General features: G+C 43.6%; 1 protein-coding gene across 4 annotated transcripts in view; it reads right to left on the minus strand.

Moving 5' to 3' along the window:
• Positions 1-19,419, minus strand: part of MRC2 (mannose receptor C type 2) — a 98,969-nt gene that overhangs the window by 65,062 nt on the left and 14,488 nt on the right. For 3 of the 4 annotated variants that reach the window (XM_053262994.1, XM_053262993.1, XM_053262995.1), the window contains exons 2-5: positions 6,823-7,230; positions 3,733-3,906; positions 1,454-1,618; positions 219-332 (exon numbers count right to left, since the gene is read on the minus strand). In XM_053262994.1, coding sequence (XP_053118969.1) covers positions 219-332; positions 1,454-1,618; positions 3,733-3,906; positions 6,823-7,230 — 861 coding nt within the window. Of the gene's footprint in view, positions 1-218; positions 333-1,453; positions 1,619-3,732; positions 3,907-6,822; positions 7,231-9,972; positions 10,056-19,419 lie in introns of those variants that run through there. The other variant, XM_053262996.1, reaches the window with a different exon arrangement.

A 19,419-nucleotide genomic window follows, 5' to 3' on the forward strand; every position in this document is an offset into this window, starting at 1 on the left:
TTGCCCCCAACATTCTGGGTACTCATTTTACCAACCTCGGAAGGATGGAAGGCTGAGTCAGCCTTGAGCCCCTGGTCAGGATTGAACTTGTAACCTTCTGGTTACAGGGCGGCAGTTTTACCACTGTGCCACCAGGGGCTTAGTTGATAAGGGAAGGGTATAGAACTGGTAAGTGATATATGTCAGTGGTCTGTGCCTGTAACCTGGATTTGACTTACCACTCTCCCAGTTAAGGTACTTCAAGGGTGAGTTGTCGGACCACTGCCAGCCCCCATTGAGGTCCAAATCATTAAGCCCAATCCAGAGTGTGGAACTGTATCCTGTTAGCAGGCCTGGTATAGAAGAGCATAATGCCAAGTATTAGATCCTCCATCTTGTTAGCATAAGACACATCCAGTTACAGCTGCATCTCCAGGCTCCAAACTAGCATCCATGTCCCTCCATCCACCACCTACTGGATTCTCCCCTGTCACCTACCCACAGTCTTCCCTGAATCCCATCTGAATATTCCACTTGTAGAATTCCAAAAGCCTGCAAGCTTCCATTTTCATACATTATTCAAGAGATCCTACATTTCTGCATCAATACTAAAAAAAAAGTCAACATCTACAGTGGAGAATCTCAAATAATCAAAGGATCTTTTCAGCATGATGCATATACATAATGCTTATATCAGTCTGCTGCCTCACTTGCAATGCTCATTGTAGCTATTCACAAACACTCTTGCATATTTATTTATTATATTTATATCCTGTCTTTCTTCCATGTTGACCTCAAGGCAGCATACAGAGGGTTCCCAAGTAGTCTGCCATCCAGACACTGACCACCAGACGTAGATCTGCTTAGCTTCAGCAAAGTGGCCATATCATGTGCCTTCAGATCATGCCCTGAAACAGAACTCTTATAGCTGTACTGGTCTGCTGTCCCCAAGTCAGTGCTCACTGTGACCCCTGAAGGGCTAGACCAGACATGAGGCGTGACTGCATGCTTTTTAAACACATTTCGTCCCATTCACCTATAAAGCAGGGGTAGGAATGTCTACATTTTATACCAAGAAGAGTGGACAGGGTTGGGAAGCAAAAACCTTCCTCCACTTACCTTACCTTGGCCATGCACTGCTTTTTAGCAATTTCCCCCTAGCCTAACTCTGATACCAGAAGGGATCAGGTTTTGTTTCCCTCTCTCATGTGCATCTTTTAATATTAGAATCCAGAGCATCCCACATTATAGGCCAATGAAGCAAGCACACATTTAAAAAATATGCAAGTGCCCCAGACATCAAGCCAAACTAGTTACTAACAGCCACTGAAGTGGACCAAGAGAACGGCCATTATTGGAACAGCTTTTGTTCATGAGAATGCACAAGACAAACATACAACATAACTCCAGAGCTCAACATTTTGCCCACTTTTGCCAGCTGAGGCTGGTTCAGTCCAAGGTACCCATTGCTCACCATTGATGTAGGTCTGTTCATGGATTTCAGTGATGCTAAGCAAGCCAGCCCCTTGCTGCTCGCAGCTCTTCCCAGCCTCCTGCCAAGAGAGGGTGGACTGGAAGTTGAACTGGTAGCAGCTATTGGTGAGGTGGTCCCTGTCCCAGAATGTATCACAGTCATTGCCTAAGTGGATAGGCAAAACAGGAAGGAAGTTACTGCAAGTTAACACAATCAATAGCCATTATAGCTGGAAGGTGTTCTGTGGGCATCTGCCTGCAGGCAGAGCCAAAAGGAGCCAGCCTTTGGTGAGCAGTTGAGAGGAGAGTATGATGGGTGGAGGGAAAGACTTTTCTTCCCCATCCTTTATGTACATAAGAACATAAGAACAGCCCTGCTGGATCAGGCCCAAGGCCCATCTAGTCCAGCATCCTGTTTCGCACAGTGGCCCACCAGATGCAGCTGGAAGCCACAGGCAGGAGTTGAGGGCATGCCCTCTCTCCAGCTGTTACTCCCCTGCAACTGGTACTCAGAAGCATCCTGCCTTTGAGGCTGGAGGTGGCCCACAGCCCTCTGACTAGCAGCCGTTGATAGGCCTCTCCTCCATGAAGTTATCCAAACCCTTCTTAAAGCTATCCAGGTTGTTGGCTGTCACTACATCTTGTGGCAGAGAATTCCACAAGTGGATTATGCGTTGTGTGAAAAAGTACTTCCGTTTATTGGTCCTGGATTTCCCGGCAATCAGTTTCATGGGATGACCCCTGGTTCTAGTGTTATGTGAGAGGGAGAATAATTTCTCTCTATCCACTTTCTCCACACCATGCATGATTTTATAGACCTCAATCATGTCTCCCCGCAGTCGTCTTTTTTCTAAACGAAAAAGCCCCAGGTGTTGTAGTCTTGCCTCATAAGAAAGGTGCTCTAGGCCCCTGATCATCTTGGTTGCCCTCTTCTGCACCTTTTCCAGTTCAACAATGTCCATTTTTAGATGTGGTGACCAGAATTGTATGCAGTACTCCAAGTGTGGTCGCACCATAGTTTTGTATAAGGGCATTATAATATTAGCTGTTTTATTTTCAATCCCCTTCCTAATGATCCCTAGCATGGAACTGGCCTTTTTCACAGCTGGCGCACATTGAGTCGACACTTTCAACAAGCTGTCCACCATGCAATGTTACTGGGGGAAAGTGCAGGTTGATCTTAATGAAAAAGAGGGAATATAATGTGGTGTGGGGACAAGTATAGGTAAAGGGTTACTTGGGAATGGGTGGAACAGGCATGGCTTTCTCAAGACAGCTCTTCCTTATGCACTGATCATTCTAACTGTGAGCTTTCTGCAAAAAGAAGGGTGCCATTTTTAATATTGTTTAATTTAATTTAATGTTGGGATATGTAACACACTTAGCCCTAGAGATACCCTAGAAGGGCAGACTATAGTTCCAAGCATACAAAGTATCATATTAAGTAAGTAAAGTTCCCCACTCATAGAGATATGTATAGCTCTCATTGTGACCCCAAAGGAGTCAACTATACATTAAAGTGATGGAATTCAAATTGAGATGACCTTTCACATAATGAAAACCCACCTGGCAATATGTACAAAACCAGTTTCCACACCATTGGCTAACATCAGGGGGAAATCTCATGCTTAGATCTCATGGCACAAACCCATTATGGTACCTGCTGCTTAGGTTAGGTTAGGTTAGGTTAGGTTAGGTTAGGTTAGGTTAGGTTATATCATGGTAAAAGCTACCTCTTAGTCCCTTGCCCTCAGACACTGCCTGAATGGCTGTGATGGAACAGAATATTCACCAATATTCTAGCTGTTGAGGGGGAAAGGTCAGTCACAGAATACTGGAAAATTATAGCTGCCAGAAGAGATGATGGCCAAGTCACCAGGGGAAAACCTACATACAAGACTTGTGCACTCTTGGTGAGAAGTAGGGTATAAATACAAGATGGATGAGAAAGGGGACTGAAGGGGCAGTGGTCTAGGTAGCAGGAGAGCAGGTGGAAACTGGTTGGAAAGGAACAATAATGAGACTGGTGGGGTGGAGAATGTATACAGTGTCCAGGGGCATGAGTGGCCGGGAAGTTCAAACCGCCACAGCCCTAAAGGCTAAGGACCCAAGGAACAAAAGTAAAATGAAACAAACTTCTCATGGGGCCTAGCAAAAGAGGACTTTTCCCAACTGAATTCAGTAGACACAACAACATCTTCACTCTCATAGCTAGGTGGTTAGTACTAAGCTGAGGCCCTGCCAGAGCCGGAGATTCCATACCACATGGAAGCAACTTACTCTTAATGGGGCAGAACCCCCATCTCTCGTCTTTGCCATAATCTTGTGTAGTGGCACACCAGAGGTGACCATCTTCGCGACCCATGCTGGTACAATCATAGAACCACTGGTTATCATACTTGAAGGGGATGGTGCAGGGCTTCCCATGAGAGTTGCCTTGGATGGTGTAAATTTCTGGAGGAAGGAAGAAAAAGTGAGAAAACTATGGTTCATACTTGCCTTCCTCTATGAGGAAAAGGGAATGCTTATCATTTGACCTTGGCACTGTACAGTCCAGCAACCTGCGTGAGATCCAGCGAGTTCCTCCCTTTGGCCAAATGTGCCCTCAGCATTTCCTGGCTTCAAGTTAATCTAAGACACATTTCAGATGGCGGATTTCTCCAGTCAACATGACATAATAGTTCTATGTTGCTTCATTTCATGCAACAGGGCTATGTGCACTCTGCATCAACAAACTAGACACAGAAATTCTGCATCAAGGTAGCCTAAATTCTGCATCAAGGAAAACTGAGTTCTGTAACCTGAATAATTTTTTTCAAATTAAGCAAATGTACATTCAATTGCTTGTTCTGGAGACAAGTAAAAAGAACCAAAGCACCACTCTAGGCCCTAAGGTAATTCTGCTCAGCCTTCTTTCTGGCTTCTAAGATTTCACCAGGCACTGTCCATATATTTCTGGTGATCTCTTTGCCATCTTAACAGCAATAAATGTCCTTTTATTTTCTAACAGAAGTGACAGTTCTCTGAATATTGAGTTCTGCGTCAAATAATTATTTTTCACTTGCATGATGCAACTCTAGAACCACAGAATACACACAGATCTAGTGACAGAGTCATTATAACTCTAATTGCACCATGCAGTTGGGATCATAAGGACATAGTTGCCTCTACTAAGAGTTGAAGCTGGTGTCTGAATTTCAGAGCTGCTCCAAATGAATTGTGGTTGGTGGCTTTGGAGCTTCCACAGTCTTTAGGAAAATGGAATTTTAAGGTATAGTTTAAACACTGAAATACAAATAGGAGCTTAGTGATCATTTTGGAACACAGGCAAAATCCAAATCCATCTTCTGGATTCTATACAACTATCCATCTATGAAACTTTTTTGTTTGGCTTGGCTTTGGAGAAGTGGGATAAACCTTACAAAAGAGACAGTTGGGATTTTAGAATTTTGGATGTGCTGACATTCATAATCGGAATTTAAGTGGATAATCCATATTTGTTTTCTAAACTATTGTTTGAGTAGATTAGCAGTACAATTGCTAAGTAAAGCACAAAACCCTTTAGCATTCAATGGGTATATTTTTATTATAAAAATACATATCAGTGTTTCATAGAGTTATTGAATTATGTGACAATGTATTATACTTATTTTATTTCAGTTTTCAAATAATTTGGAAATAATTTGGGGTGTTTTTGTTTGTTTGGGCAAGGAAAGCAGTAAGAGAGGAATGGAAATATTTCTAAGATCATCTTTTGTGTGGTATAGTGGTTAGAGTGTTGGACTAGGACCAGGAGACCAAATCCCCATTCAGCCATGAAACTCACTGGGTGATTCTGGGCCAGTTGTATATCTCTCAGCCTAACCTACCTCACAGGGTTGTTGTGAGGATAAACATAACCATGTACACTGCTCTGGCTCCTTGGAAGAAGAGCGGGATATAAATGTAATTAATAATAATTAATAAATAATAATTCTGTGGAGCCATAGATTACAACACCAGAACCAGAAATTACAATGCAGTAGAGCTCTGGGTCATATAACTAAACTGACTAGGCACATGGTGGACAAGAAGTCATCTTTCTCTATGCAATGTATAGGCAACTTATTAAATTAATTGCTGCAAGTTGCTGTTGCAGTCATTAACATAGACTACATCTTAAATACATTAATAGAGGGCAGGTTAATCGAAAGCTATTAGCCATGATTGCTAGTAGGGATGTGCACGAACCGGTTCGCAGGCCATGTTGGAGGCCTGCGAACCGGTTCGCTGGTCTGGCAGTCCGGTGGCCCATCACCGAGGGGGGCGCTTCTTTAAGGGCGGAGGGGTTGTACTTACCCCTCCCGCGCTCCAGTTTTCAGCAAAATCTTCGGGGCGGCAGTGGTCCTCCCTGCCGCCCCTGCCCCCTTGTTGTTGGCAAAATGCGCAAGTAACACGCGCACATGCGCCCGCTGCCACCGCATGCGTCACGCACGTCACTGTGATGTGCATATATCGGTGGCGCACACAGCGGCGGGCACATGCGCGCGTGTTACTTCTTCATTTGGCCAACAACAAGGGGGCAGGGGCGGCAGAGAGGACTGCTGCCGCCCCAAAGATTTTGCTGAAAACTGGAGTGCCGGAGGAGGAAAAGCGGTGGGAGGGGTAAGTACAACCCCCCTGCCCTTAAAGCAACACACACATACCGGCGTCAGACTGCGCCTCCGCGGTCTGTGCACATCCCTAATTACTAGTACCATGTTAAGGGGCTGTATAGCTCCAACTACCAGTCGCAGAGGTCAAGCAGCACAGGATGCCTATGACCATCATGCGCTGCTTGTGAGCTCCAAAGGCAATTGGCTGGTTTCTGGGAGACACGGCAACATTATTAACACAGTCAAAAACAGTATTCTACCCGGGTTTGGGAGCTGTGTGTTCTCCCAATTTTCAGTTGTGTGGAAGCAAGATAAAGAGGAAAACCTGGGTAGAACTGTTTGTGTGGAAGCAATGCAAGAGGAAAAGCTAGCCAGGTTTTCCTCTTACATTGTTTCCACACAATTATTTCTATCCAGGTTTCCCTTTAACCATGCTTCCACACAACAGAAAATTGGGAGCACATACAGCTCGCAAACCTGGGTAGAACATAGTTTTTGACTGTGTGCATGACCTCAGTGTGTGACTAGATATTCTGATCTTGCAAGGAAGTTTTAATATTCTTATGGAGGCATGGGAACTAGTGACTTTTTTAAAAAAGTGTTAGTTCTCAAGATGCCATATTCCATGAAGGCTATTCAATTCTTAACTTTTACAACAATGCCATGGAATATACACAATGCCAGCAACATCACAAAATGACAAGATCAAGTTCCAGTTCACTCATGTAGGCTTTACCAGAGTATGGCTTGGAGCATAAATCTTCATCTTGGCCATAGACCTTCCACTGGCCTCCACGGGCCTGGTCACCTCTCTCTGCTGGTGTCAGTGACCAGTTCCCTAGCCTGGAGTTCAAATACTGGGAAAGCTGGTCTCCAAGGCTCCGGCAGTTCCACCGCATATTGACAGACTCACGATCACATTCATAGGTGGCCAATGCATGGATCGCTGTGCTGATATTTGCAGATTTCCAAGAGACCCCCAAGCACTGCATGGCTCCAATATTGAAAATCCGGTTCCGAGAGACCCATTTCCACTTCTGAGCTGGGCTGCTGGTGTTGCAAGTCTTGGAAATTTTCACCAGAGAGTCCTTTGTCTCCAAGCATCCCTGCAGCCCACCACTATAGATGAGAAATATCCCAGAACCTAAGAAAAACAAAGTCAAAGAATCATAAAGATCACAGAAAATGTAATTTCAAAAGGCATTTAGTACAACTCGCTGCCACAGGACCATCCTTCCCACAACCTCTCAAATATCAATCCCTGCAAACCACAGAACTATGTCCAAAACACAAAACAGATACAATGTGGAATGGTGCTTAGATTTGGAGAGATCTGAATTAAAAAGGCATATATCTGTAGTAAATAGCTGCTGTAGTAAATAGTAAATAAGAATAAAAAAGACTCATCTTTTTAGCCTGGCTTTGATATCTAGTTTTAATTTGAATCTGGTTTAAATGTGTGTGTGTTTTAACTTTATTATGTGATTTTAAGGTAAACTGCATTGAGCCTCTTTAGGAAGGGTGGTATATAAACTGAATGAACAAAACATAAAACAAAACAAAACAAAATAACAAAACAAAACAAAACAAAATAAGCAAGCAAGCCAGCCAGTCTGCAAGGATGGCAAGGGACACTTTAAAAGGTTTTAGAAACTACTAAAACCTTTTTGAGGTGAGGCAGCCAACCTCACAGATTAGCATACAGTACAATATTCTGAATGTGAAGAAATGTATTCTTGCATGGCGACACTTTACTTGCAGTTTTATTTTCAAACTCCTTTCCTAACAGTCCCTAACCTTGCCAATTGCCTTTTTGCACTGAATTGACCTTTTAAGCAAAATTCTTAGTACTAGCCAACCCACACAGAGCATCTGTGCGCAATTTGGGGCCGGCTGTTCCCCCCGCCTCCTGTCCCACTCTCTCTCCCCCTCCATCCCACCCCACACTCTTGCCCCTCTTCCCCTCCCGCCCCACTCTCTTGCTCCCTCCTCTCCTTCCTGCCCCACTCTCTCTTGCCCTCCCTCCCCTTCCTACCTCCTGCCCCAGTCTCTCCTGCCCTCTCTGCCCCAGTCTCTCCTGCCTTCCCTCCTGCTTCTCTCTCCTGCCCTTCCCCTCTCCCCCTGCCCCTCTCTCTTGCCCTCCCCTCCCCCCTCTCTTGCCCTCCCCCTCCCCCTGCCCCACTCTCTTGCCCTCCCCACCACGCTCTCTTGCCCTCCCCCTGCCCCCTCTCTCTTGACCTCCCCCTCCCCACGCTCTCTTGCCCTCCCCCCTGCCCCATGCTCTCTTGCCCTCACCCTGCTCTCTTGCCCTCCTCCCCCTCCCCTCTTGCCCTCTCCCTCTCCCATGCTCTCTGCTCTCTTGCCCTCCCCCTCCCCATGCTCTCTTGCCTTCACCCTCCCCCCTGCCCCACACTCTCTTGCCCTCCCCTCTCTTGCCCTCCCCTCCCCCTCCCCCACACTCTTGCCCTCCCCCTCCCCCCTGCTCTCTGCTCTCTTTCCCTCCCCTCTTGCCTTCCCCCTCCCCCCTCCCCCCGCTCTCTTGCCCTCCCCCTCCCCCCATTCTCTTGCCCTCCCCCGCTCTCTTGCCCTCCCCTCCCCTCCTCCCCATTTTACTCTTCTTACTGGGCCGCGGGCAGTCAAGGAGGGCCCCGCCACCGCCGCCGCTCCTCCTCCTGGGCAGTGAACAGGGAAGTCCTTCTGCCCGGTTCCCTCCCACCCCAGCATCCCCCAGCCTGGTGCCGCTGGGCCGAATGCCGCCTTTGCAGCTGCGCCCGCCACGCCAAGTGCCGCCTCCGTGACCCGCTGCCACCACTTGCCAACCTCCACGGCCAGGCCCGCCGCCTCACCTCACCTCCACGGCTGGGCCGGACCCGCCACCACTGTCGCCGCGGCCTGGCCCACCGCTGGCCAATTCTCCTGGGTGCACCAGCCAATCAGGCGCCTCCGCCGCACAGCCAATCAGGCTGGGTGCCGGGACGTACATTCGAAGGCACACCCAGGAGAAATAAATATACAGACGGCCTCAAGACCCAGGCCTTAAATGGAACCAAACTCCTGCTATGCTTCCAGTTTTAGGGACAGGGTTTCCACAAGGTGTGGCTTCCAGTACCTCTGTTTTTAAAAGTTAACCACTGTCAAGATCCTGAAGCCTGAGTAGCTACAGAAAGAGAAGGAGGTGCCAGCACTCCCCAAACAAAGGCAAACATGGAAAATTCTGGGAAGGGTTAGCCGTTCCGAGACCTCTCCATCTTCCTAGCTCTGTGGCTGTATAAACCATAAGGTTACAGGAAGCCATCCAGACCATAGAGGATTTTTGCCTACGACCAAGAAAAGATCAGCTTACTCTAAAAACAGGCAGACGACTGAAGTTAGAAAATTACAACTTGCAGGAGACCATAGAAAATTACAGCCCTGCAGGTTTCAGAAGCTTTTGCTGGGAAGAAACAATAGCTAGTTACCTGAGGAAGGGATGGCAAAGATACAAAATACTGGCTTCTTCTTTTTTCAGACTTGCTTCTCCTGCTTTTATGATCTAACAAAACTTGTGCATAGTTAAAGGGTGGCCAAGCCCCAAAAATAACTACAGAAAAGTTTAAAATTTCAACAATAGCCTAAAATGCAACTTTCCTCAGAGTGGGAACGATCTGAGGGGAACTTTCTCCATTACACTTTTTGCCTTTTTCAGCTGTGCCCTTACAGCACTGAACCATAAAGTGCTGTCTCTCTTAGCATCAATAACCCAAGAAACACACCCTTTAGTATTTCTTTAAAAACAATAGCAAAAACACAACATACAGGTAGCCCCATTCAGCAGGGCCTTTGGTCAGTCTTCACAACAACTTGCCCTCACCCCTAAAAATATCCAACTGTGTTTGGACTCCATTACCTGTAGTTCTCAGCAGCACGCCCACTGCTTCCTTTCAGAGGCCAGGAGTCAGTCAAACCCCTGGCTGTTTTTACTCAGGCCATAAAAATCTATTAATTCCAAAATATTCCACTCACTTATTAGATATTAGAGAGTAGCTCTCCTGTGAAAGACAAGTTGGAGGTTTTAATTGCACAGTTTCTGATTATTAGAAGCATATTAGTGATAGCTATTAATAAGCATTAATATGAAGAGTTTTAGCTTGACCAAACTTTAGCACAGGATCTGCTTGCAGCATAACATAGAAGGCCTTTTGTCCTAAGAGTCTTACAGATGTCTGTCAGTCAGAAGCTGCCGAGATGCGGAGTAACTTAGGCTGATACTGACAATGTGAGGAGGGTTTCATCATAGAGGCATAAAAACAAGGAACCACAGCTTCCTGTACATTGACATGGTGCATACATTCCTGGGGGGCTGATCATGTAATGTGCATAAGCAAGGGAAATCCAATTGGAAAGCAGTAAACGACTATAGTCATTAACGTTTATTAAAAAAAATTGTATTAGATTGTTCGGGGTCTGACTGGATCTCTGACATAGGATCTGTCAGTCCCTACCAGTTGGCTTGTTGCATCACACTTGAATGGTGTTAGTGGTAAAGGTAAAGTGTACCGTCAAGTCAATTTACACTCCTGGCGCCCACAGAGCCCTGTGGTTTTCTTTGGTAGAATACAGGAGGGGTTTACCATTGCCTCCTCCTGCACATTATGAGATGATGCCTTTCAGCATCTTCCTATATCGCTGCTGCCCATTATAGTAGCAGCGGGGATTCGAACCGACAACCTTCTGCTTCTTAGTCAAGCATTTCCCCGCTGCACCACTATCGAATAAAGCTTTAGCAGAATAAACTAAGCACTTTTCTTTACTTGGGGCATTCTGGGAACAGCTTGCCAAGACTTCATTACTGCCTGGGATCAATAGGTAACATTACCTGAATTGGACCTAATCATCTGAACCAGATGCTTTAGCTGAGCCTAGCCAAGCTCACTTGAACCATAATCTAATCACATTTAATCCAACCAAACTCTTACATTATTTAATTCTAACAGTGGTGAGCCTAGGCGGTGATGCACCCTTCGCTCAGCGACCTTGGCATGCCACTTCTTACATCATCATTATTAATTATTATTATTATTGTTTACACAGTCAGACAGGTGTTATTGACTGGTTTGTTTTATACAGACATTGAGTCCTTCCCAAGGACCTGGGATGGCTGGATTTTAGTATCAATGTTGCTGCTGTTATTATAGATATCATCGCAAAATATAGGCTGTTCCCAGTAAAGTTGCTTTTTGTAATTGGCTGATGGTAATTTCTGTGGCCCCTATGGTGTTGAGGTGCTCTTCAAGTTGTTTTGGAATTGCACCTAGGGCACCAATTACCACTGGGATTATTTTGGTCTTCTTCTGCCACAGCCTTTCAATTTCAATTTGTAGATCTTTGTATTTGGTGATTTTCTCTATTTCTTTTTCTTCTATTCTGCTATCCCCTGGTATTGCTATGTCGATTATTTTAACTTGTTTTTCTTTCTTCTCAACTACAGTTATATCTGGTGTATTGTGTGGCAGATGTTTGTCTGTTTGTAGTCGGAAGTCCCATAATATTTTTGCATCTTCATTTTCTACAACGTTTTCAATTTTATGGTCCCACCAATTTTTGGCTACAGGTAGCATGTATTTGTTGCAGATGTTCCAGTGTACCATCCCTGCTACCTTGTAATGCTTTTGTTTGTAGTCAGTCTGTGCGATCTTTTTACAACAGCTGATTAGGTGGTCCACTGTTTCATCTGCTTCTTTACAAAGGCGGCACTTGCTGTTTGTTGTGGATTTTTCTACTTTTGATCTTATTGCATTTGTTCTTAGTGCTTGTTCTTGTGCAGCCAGTATTAAACCCTCTGTTTCTTTCTTCAAGTTGCCATTCTTAAGCCATTGCCAGGTCTTGGTGATGTCTGATTTTCCACTTATATTGTGCAAATATTGACCATGCAGGGGCTTCTTTTTCCATTTTTCTGCTCGGTTCTTGACTTGTTCTTTCTTGTAGGCCTGCTTTCTTTCATTGGTGTTGAATAGTTTCGCATTGTTGACCATTTGAAGTGCATCTTCTTCACTGTCCTTGATATATTTTTCAAGGCCTCTTTTCTCCTCCTCTACTGTTTGATGGACTTGCAGCATTCCTCTTCCACCTGAGCTGCAAGGAAGGTATAGCCTATCGACATCACTGCGGGGGTGCAGAGCATGATTGATGGTCATGATTTTCCTGGTCTTACCATCTAGCGTCTCTAGCTCTGCCTGGGTCCAGTCTATTATTCCTGCAGTGTATCTGATAACAGGTATAGCCCAGGTGTTTATGGCTTGTATGGTGTTCCCGCCATTGAGTTTGGACTTGAGGATTTTTCTAACTCTCCTGATGTATTCACTTCCCATTTTTCTTTTAACTTCAGTGTGTGCGATGTTATCAGCCTGGAGAAAGCCCAAGTATTTGTAAGGTTCTTTCTCTTCCAGGTTCTTGATCTTGCTTCCATTGGGCAGTTCTATTCCTTCTGTTTTAGTTATTTTCCCTCTGTTCATTATTAATTCAGCATACTTGTCTAGTCCAAACTCCATTGCTATATCGCTACTGAATATACGGACAGTGTTTAGCAGTGATTCGATTTCTGACTGGGACTTTCCATACAACTTCAGATCGTCCATGTACAGCAGATGGTTGATTTTACTTGATGTTTTAGATGTTTGGTATCCGAGGCCTGTTTTGTTTAGTATTTGTGAAAGTGGGGTCATGGCGATTACAAACAATAGAGGGGATAGTGAGTCCCCTTGGAAAATGCCTCTTCTAATGCTAACCTGTCCAAGTGCCTCGCCATTGATTTTTAACTGTGTACTCCACATGCTCATTGCTTTTTAAATAAATATCTGAATGTTTTTGCTGACACCAGTTGTTTCTAAACATTTTAGTATCCATGTGTGAGGCAATGAATCGAAGGCTTTCTTGTAGTCAATCCATGCAACACTTAGATTGGTTTTTCTTCTCTTGCAGTTTTCTAAAATCATTTTGTCAATCAGCAGCTGGTCTTTTGTGCCTCTGGTGTTCGGGCAATTTCCTTTCTGTTCAACTGGAAGCTGTTTGTTAGTTAATAAGTGTTGCATCACTTCATCTGCTATTATTCCAGTTAATAATTTGAACATGGTTGGCAGGCATTATTATTATTATTATTATTATTATTATTATTATTATTATTATTATTATTTCAATTTCTATACCACCCTTCCAAAAATAGCTCAGGGCGGTTTACACAGAGAAATAATTAATAAATAAGTTGGCTCCCTGTCCCCAAAGGGCTCACAATCTAAAAAGAAACATAAGATAGACACCAGCAACAGTCGCTGGAGATACTGTGCTGGGGGTGGATAGGGCCAGTTACTCTCCCCCTGCTAAATAAAGAGAATCACCACGGTAAAAGGTGTCTCTTTGCCTTAACTCCATTTAACTCCAACACTAGTATTACAATTATCATAATTTTGATAGTACTTTGAGTGCACAATATTTTTCACAATCTTTTTTCATCCTTGCATTAGGCCTGTGAGCCAAGTCACTATTTGTACACATATTGTATAAAGTGGAGCAAGTTAGGCTGAGAGCCCATGGGCATGGGAATCTGAATTCAGGTCCTGCTCAAAGCCAACTCTCTACCCACTGAAATGCAACAATCTCTTTTCTCCATTTTGCATTTCCTGTCATTCTCACTCTCTTTTCTGTCCATCCACTTCCTCTCTTTTCAGGTTATATTTACTCAGTGAGGGTTGGAGAATTTCAGGCACTTGGCCGTCAATAAATTGTATGCTAGCATCTGAGAATTTGATATTTGACATTACATTTTAGCTCCATGTATAGAGTTGTTACTTTAGAATTTGACACTGTTCTTAAAAACCATATCTATTTTTAATTGTACCTCTCTCCATTTGTTCTCCCAATTCCTTCTGTGCAGAAGAAGGGCTCTTCTTCTGTTGCCTGCCATATTTCTGTAGCTATTCCATCAATTTCTGTAGCCTTCCGACTTAATAATGACTGGAGTGCTGATCTAACTTCATCTTCCCATACTAGAAGTTATTGTAAGTAGGGAATATTTTCTAGAGTATCTTGGATGTCGAAGTCCCTGCTGAACAGATTTTCAGTATACTCCTTCCATCTCTGTTTGATCTTCTCTGAATCAGTTACTATCTGTCCTCTGGCATCCCTTAACATACCAATTCGAGGTTGGAACCTCCTTCTGAGTTCAGAGATATTTTGGAAAACTTCCCTTGTTTCTCCATGTCTATTTCCATCCTCAAGGTCTTTATAGATATCATTGTAGTATTGTTCCTTGTCTTTTCTAACAGCTTTCTGAAATTCCGTATTAAGTTCCTTTGTGAGGTCTTTATCTTTCTTGTCTTTGGTTTCTCTCTTCTTCTTGACAATTACACTGCCTGTTCTGTCATCCATTTTGTTTTCGTCTGTTTCTGTTTCTGTCTCTTTTCACATTTGTCCTTAACAACTTCTTTGATTTCATTTCACAGTTCCTCTGGTTCCTTATCAATGAGGTTCAGAACTTCAAAGTGGTTCCTGATGTTCTCCCTGAAAATGGGGGCACATTCTCAAAATTGTATCGTGGAAGCTTGATAGCTCTGTTTTTCTGCTTTAGCTTGACTTGGAACTTGCACATGTTCGTGATTGGTTCCACAATCGGCCCCCGGCCATGTCTTTGCTGTTATAACTGAGCTCTTCCACCTCCTTGCACCAATAATGTAATCAATTTGATTTCTGTGTACTCCATCTAGTGATGTCCATGTGTATAGGCACCGCTTTGGTTGTTTGAAGAATGTGTTAGTAATGAAGAGATCATTGGCTTGGCAGAAACTAATAAGTCTTTCTCCTGCTTCATTTCTGTTTCATAGGCCATACAGTCCAACTGTGTTTTCCTCCTTTCCATTTCCAACTTTGGCATTCCAGTCTCCAACCACCAGCAGCACATCTTGCTTACATGTTCTGTCAATTTCAGACTGAACTTGTGCATAAAACTCATCAGCTTCCTCTTCTTCTGCAGTAGTCATTGGGGCATAGCCTTGAAAAATTGACATGTTAAAGAGTTGTCCATGAAATCTAATTGATATTAGTTGGTCACTGACTACATTGTACTCAAGTACTGTCATTGCTATACCCTTCCTATGAAAGCAACACCATTCCTTCTTACTATTCATGTCCTGAATAGTAAATGGCATGATTTTCTGACTGAAAGTGTCCTATTCCAGTCGATTTTAATTCACTGATGCCCAAGATGTCAATCTATAGTCGATTCATTTCACCTTTCACTGTGTTGAGCTTTCCCGTATTCATGCTTCTTACGTTCCACGTTCCCATTGTAATTCTGTCTTTGCCGCTTCGGATTTTCTTTCCCAGCATGGCAACATCAGCTGTTAGACATTCAAAATGCTTTAGTCTAAACGCACCATAAACACCATTGGTATTCTGAGAGATCCTCAGCTCCTCCTCAGTAGCATGTTGAGTCCCATCTGACCTGAGGTTCCATCATCTGTCACTACATTGACAATCATTCTATTCTGTCTATCCATGTGGGGTTTTTTTGTAAAACACAGGAGTGGTTTATCATTGCCTTCTCCCGCGCAGTATGAAACAATGCCTTTGTCGTTGTCACTGAAGGGATTGTCTGCCTCCAGCACTTTGTTATATCGCTGCTGGCCAATATAGGTGCCTGCTTACTTTAGCTGGGCAGCTGGGATGACTGTCGCACTTTGGGTGACCCTACTGGGAGTATACCTCCCACCGTACTTCGCTCATCCCTCCCAGGAACACCCCCTCACCACCACCACCACCACCACCACAATGAGGCAGCATAGTAGGACTTGGGGGTGGAACAACATACAAGATAATTTGCAACCTTTTCATTATTTAATATAGTTGAAATATAATTGTGTTTTTTGCTTTTTTCTTGACTAATGAAATACATTTGTATGTTCTTGACTAATAAGAGATATTTATGTTTGTTTACATGTGTGAAAAAACACAATTGTAAAAAAACAAAACAAGAACCACCTCCACTCCCTACACTATAGAGGTTGGTTTCAGAGAAGAGAAAAGGGTGAGGGAAGACATATGTTTTCTTTCCACTCTCCATAATTATCCTCACCTTCCAAATACAACAATAACGAACTCAGGTTCAAGACTAGCAACTATATAGCATAACACAGGAAGGTTTCAGGACAGTGAGAACGTTGAGAAGCGGGGGGGGGGGAGGAGGAAGTGCTGCTTTGGCTGCAGACCAATTTACAAGCTGACCACTGGACACATTTGGTTTATGGGAATCTTCCTTGATGCAGCCCATTTCTAATCCCAGCACTATACATCTGAGCCCATTAGACTGAGGGGTCTGAGAGCACTTTGGGGTTAGTCTGCTCCTCTCTTGATAGAAGGGCATTTCCCTACCTTACCCACATTGTCTCTTTCTATTTTCTGGATGCATAATATAAACATAAAACCTACACTGACTGGAGTATACATGGGATTCCAAACATAATTTCTTCTTTTCTTAACTTCCATTAACAACATTTGCATATGTGCATAATTAGTGAGAGGCTACACTTCTAGAACTGTTTAATAATCTTAAACAACTGCTTTAAGCTTCAAGCTTTTGGAATGAGTAGAAATATTAATTTCAATATATATGTATTCTAGGGAAGGCTGCCCTGCTTGACAAGAAATGTCAGCAACACATTCGTTAAAGTACCCCGTCCCCTTTTGTTAAATCCACTCACCCCCTGACCCATCCATCCAGCAGCACTGGGCCACAGCAGTTTATGCTGTGTATTGATAAGTCTCTAAAATGCCACGAGGCTCTTTGTTGTTAATATTTAACATTCCAGCTACATTTTTTAAAAAATGTTTTAGCATCCAGAATTCTAACCAGATGTTCTTTCACAATACTCTTCCTACAATTCTTCAGCACCAAGAGCAAAAAAGAGAAAAGAAACAACCCTAATGCAGATTAGGCAGACATTAGAAAGACCTGGAATTTACAATTAAGAATCTGAATGTGAAATGGCTGCAGAGGACAGAAAAGATGAGGCCAGGATGGTACAAAGAAGGAACCCACCTTCTTTTCATTGTATGTAACAGACTTACCACCGGTTATGTTCCCCACTAACCCTCACTGCTACAGCCTGAAGTACTTTACCCCAGTGTTCTAGTTTCAATTGCCTTCAATTCAAGGACACTTCAAAAAGCTATATTTGACTTGGACCCAAGTGGCTTGGACCCTCAATCCTATTTCCTCTGAGTCTCCCTGTAATCATTAAGATCTCAACTGTGCCCCCACTATGTCATGGAACAGCAGGGGCATGGAGAGAGGCATTCTTAATGGCTGCCCCACCACTGTTTTACTTCCTTCCCCTTAAGACTCACCACAGTTCAAGCTGGAACATTTTCTGAAAGCATTGTGCTTTGATTGACTTGAGTTTTAATAGCATGGTTTCAACTCTGGTCAGGCACTATAAAAAGCAGGGATACTGTACTCACGCAAAGTGTCCTCAAGCGTATGTGCCATGTGTATGTGCCATGAAGCCCTGCGCTAATATGCTTAGAACCTCTGCCTCCGCTGTCCATTGTCTACAGAGATAAATGCTGTACTAATGGACAGTGTGTTTATGCATAGCTTGTGAGCACATCACCCCAAAGGCAGAGTTTCAGAGTGTGCTCTTGGGGTCACTGTATGTGAGTACAGCATACACTTTTTATAACACCTGAACAGAATGTTGCATTTTTAAAAGACTGGCTCATCGCCTTGAGATTTCTGTTCATGTAGAAATAAATAAAAATAAATACAGTGGCCAACATGTTCCACAGCATAGTGATGACAATTCTGCGCTGCTGCAGGCTCCCAAGGAAGTACTGGAGATCTTGAGCAAGAGAGCATATATATTTCAGCACCCACACTTCAGGAACACTACTTATATTGGGAAAAATGAAAGCAGCAATCCTGAAGTGCAGGTGTACTGCTTTAAGTAAATTGTGCTCTTGAGAAAGACCTCCAGCATTTCCTTAGAAACCTGCAGAATGCCCATATTATGCTGCAGAACGTGACAGCCACTATGAGAGAGAATAATACACCGCTTTTTTAAAAAAATAGGCTTACTTGAGTCCTAGTCATAGAAGCATAGGAATATAGGAAGCTGCCTTATACCGAGTCAGAGTATTGGTCCATCTAGCTCAGTATTGTCTGCACAGACTGGCAATGGCTTCTCCAAGCCTGCAAGTAGGAGTCTCTACAAGCTCTATCTTGTTGATGCCAGGGAGGGAACTCGGAACCTTCTGCATGCAAGCATGCAGGTGCTCTTCCCAGAGTGGACCCATCCCCTAAGGGAATATCTTACAGTGCTCAGACATTTAGTTTCCCTTTTAAAAACACAAACCGGGGCAGACCCTATTTAGCAAAGGGGACAAGTCATGCTTGCTACCACAAGGCCAGCTCTCTTCAATGAGTGCTTTGGACTGACATCTCATATTGCTTGCTAAAACTCATTTATTCTAAAACAATCCACCTCTGACTTCTGCAGAATTATAAGATAGAGTACACAAACTGTATTCACCAGTGAAGTACTCCCTTTTCTCTAAGAGTCCTTTAAGGTGCAGCCAAGACCAGGAGCATACCTAGTCTCCTAGGTGAAGATTTAACTAGCCCACAAATATTTAGCTCAAGGTAATTCATTTATTTAATTAGGGAATTTAAAAAAGGGAGGGCCAAGATGCCTGTTTCTGCTCCAAGGCATGCTTGTGCTATATAATTTTCAGTTAAAACTGCTTTCTGGATTTTCAAACCCTCATCTATTAATACACAATGGAATCCTTAAACGCATGTCCACACTAGAGATGTAAGCCATTTGGGTCCTCTTCCTCCACACACCCCTCCAAATGAGTTCTGAAAATTGTAGTTCTGCGACTGGGCTAGGGATAATTTAATGCCACATACACAAAAACACACTCTTCTCTGGATTAACCAATCAGAAATAACTATTAATCCTGTCCGAAACAACAGATATTAGAATACCTACTCCATCCATAAGCATGCATCAAAAACAGGAATTAACTGAGGAATGCTCAACAGAGCTCAGCCTCAAACCTTTTTTAATTTCAGACCTCAACTCTGGAATATACAGAAAAGAGTGCCACTGGGCAAGTACAGATTGCTTAATCCTCATGACGAACTATATAGTCAGCTACCAGACATTTGGACTGGGAAGGCAACAGCTCGGAGACAGGACGACTCCCAGATAAGCCAAAGTCCTATCATACCTTTTTATTTCTTAAGAAACAATCACTGCCTGTACAGATAAAGTCTATTATTTTATGTCAACATGAGTATAAC

Source organism: Hemicordylus capensis, chromosome 6, assembly GCF_027244095.1.
Source record: "Hemicordylus capensis ecotype Gifberg chromosome 6, rHemCap1.1.pri, whole genome shotgun sequence".
Lineage (NCBI taxonomy): Eukaryota > Metazoa > Chordata > Lepidosauria > Squamata > Cordylidae > Hemicordylus > Hemicordylus capensis.